Source organism: Pygoscelis adeliae, unplaced genomic scaffold (genome assembly GCF_000699105.1).
Source record: "Pygoscelis adeliae isolate BGI_AS28 unplaced genomic scaffold, ASM69910v1 Scaffold445, whole genome shotgun sequence".
Lineage (NCBI taxonomy): Eukaryota > Metazoa > Chordata > Aves > Sphenisciformes > Spheniscidae > Pygoscelis > Pygoscelis adeliae.
This window is the reverse complement of record NW_008824894.1, coordinates 801,133-802,457: the sequence shown is the minus strand read 5'-3', so window position 1 is coordinate 802,457 and position 1,325 is coordinate 801,133. Positions and strand designations below refer to the sequence as shown.

The 1,325-nt window shown below is 59.2% G+C and overlaps 1 protein-coding gene across 1 annotated transcript in view; it reads right to left on the bottom strand.

Moving 5' to 3' along the window:
- The window catches only part of DNAH17 (dynein, axonemal, heavy chain 17), a 39,045-nt gene that overhangs the window by 9,907 nt on the left and 27,813 nt on the right, over positions 1-1,325 (bottom strand). Inside the window, 2 exon segments of the mRNA XM_009324590.1 lie at positions 81-285; positions 1,078-1,249. Coding sequence (XP_009322865.1) covers positions 81-285; positions 1,078-1,249 — 377 coding nt within the window.

The following is a 1,325-nucleotide window of genomic DNA, read 5'->3' as shown; positions in this document are numbered from 1 at the left end:
CATTGCTCCCTGCCAGCAAAGCCACCGCAGCTCCCCCGGGCCGCTCTCTGCTACCATCTCGCTGGCAGCCGGGTTTGTACCTTCAGGGTCTCCAGGTCTGGCCGCTCTTTGGCCACCACAGCAGCCAGGAGCTGGTCCTCCAGTCCCTCCCGGGTCACCAAGAAGTTGATCAGCGTGCACTGAGCCTGCACCTCTGGCTTGTAGTGAGGGTTGGAATATTTGGTGTGCAGAATCAGGCGGAAGCGCGGGTGATATTCCACTTCTTTATCTCCTATCCGAATGTATCTGTTCAGTTAATTAAACAAATTAATTTCTGTACACTTGGCAGTAACTTGTCACAGACAGAAACCCTCAACCCGTGTACTGTTCCCGGCCACTCCAGATGTATTTCTCTGGTCGGGAAAAGGCGTAGCAAGGGCAGAAGTGCCAAAAGAGCCCTGGCAGGGCAAAGGCCGGAGGAGCAGAAGGAGCTGGCGGCTGCCCTGCCTGCAGCTCTCAGACAGCTGCTGGGCTCATGCTGCTTGCACACACCGTGCCACAATGCAAGGGGAGGGCGGTGCAGCTCCCTCTCCAGCAGCCCCAGAGCCCTGTCCCTGCAGTCCCGGGGGACCGGTCCTCGCCAGACCCTGGGAAACGCGGCCAGGAAGGTCGGTGGTGTCCGGGGAAGGCAGCACTGCCTGCAGCAGGGCTGGCAGTGCCTAGTGGGGCGGGGGAGATGGGGCAGGGGATTCTCAGCAAAAGCCCCATCACAGAATAGCTTCTGTGTCTGCCAAGAGAACTCTCCCAGTTTATCACACCTTATTGCAGGTGCACCAGGGAACACGCTCTTCTTAAACCACTAAATGAACTGGGCTCTGCAGACCAGAACGGTCCAAAACATCACATCAACTACAGGTGTCCCCACTGAGAAATACCTGGAGGAAACCAGGGGATATGGCCAGGGGCTTTCATGTGCATGGGGAAGGATCAGGCCCCAGCCGCTGTCAAGCAAAGGGGCACAAATCGGCATTTTTAGGGCAGCAGTGGTTGCTCAGAGCAGGTGAAACTCCTCGGCACCAGAGAACAGGGTGTGCTGACCTGCCCTTCTTGATGGTGTTCCTGCCCAGCAGATGGTCCAGCACCGGCTCCACTGTCTCGCCAACATCTTCGATCAGCAGCGTCTGTCCTTCGGAAACCGCCTGCTCGATTGTGTCCAGATAGCTGCGGCCGAGAGGGGAGGGAGGCGCGGCATGGGGCGAGCATGTGTGTGCTGCAGGGAGCTCGGGCAAGCTCAGGCGAACGCCCTCCAGCCTCTGTGCCCTGGTGGGACCCCCGCGGCGCGCTGC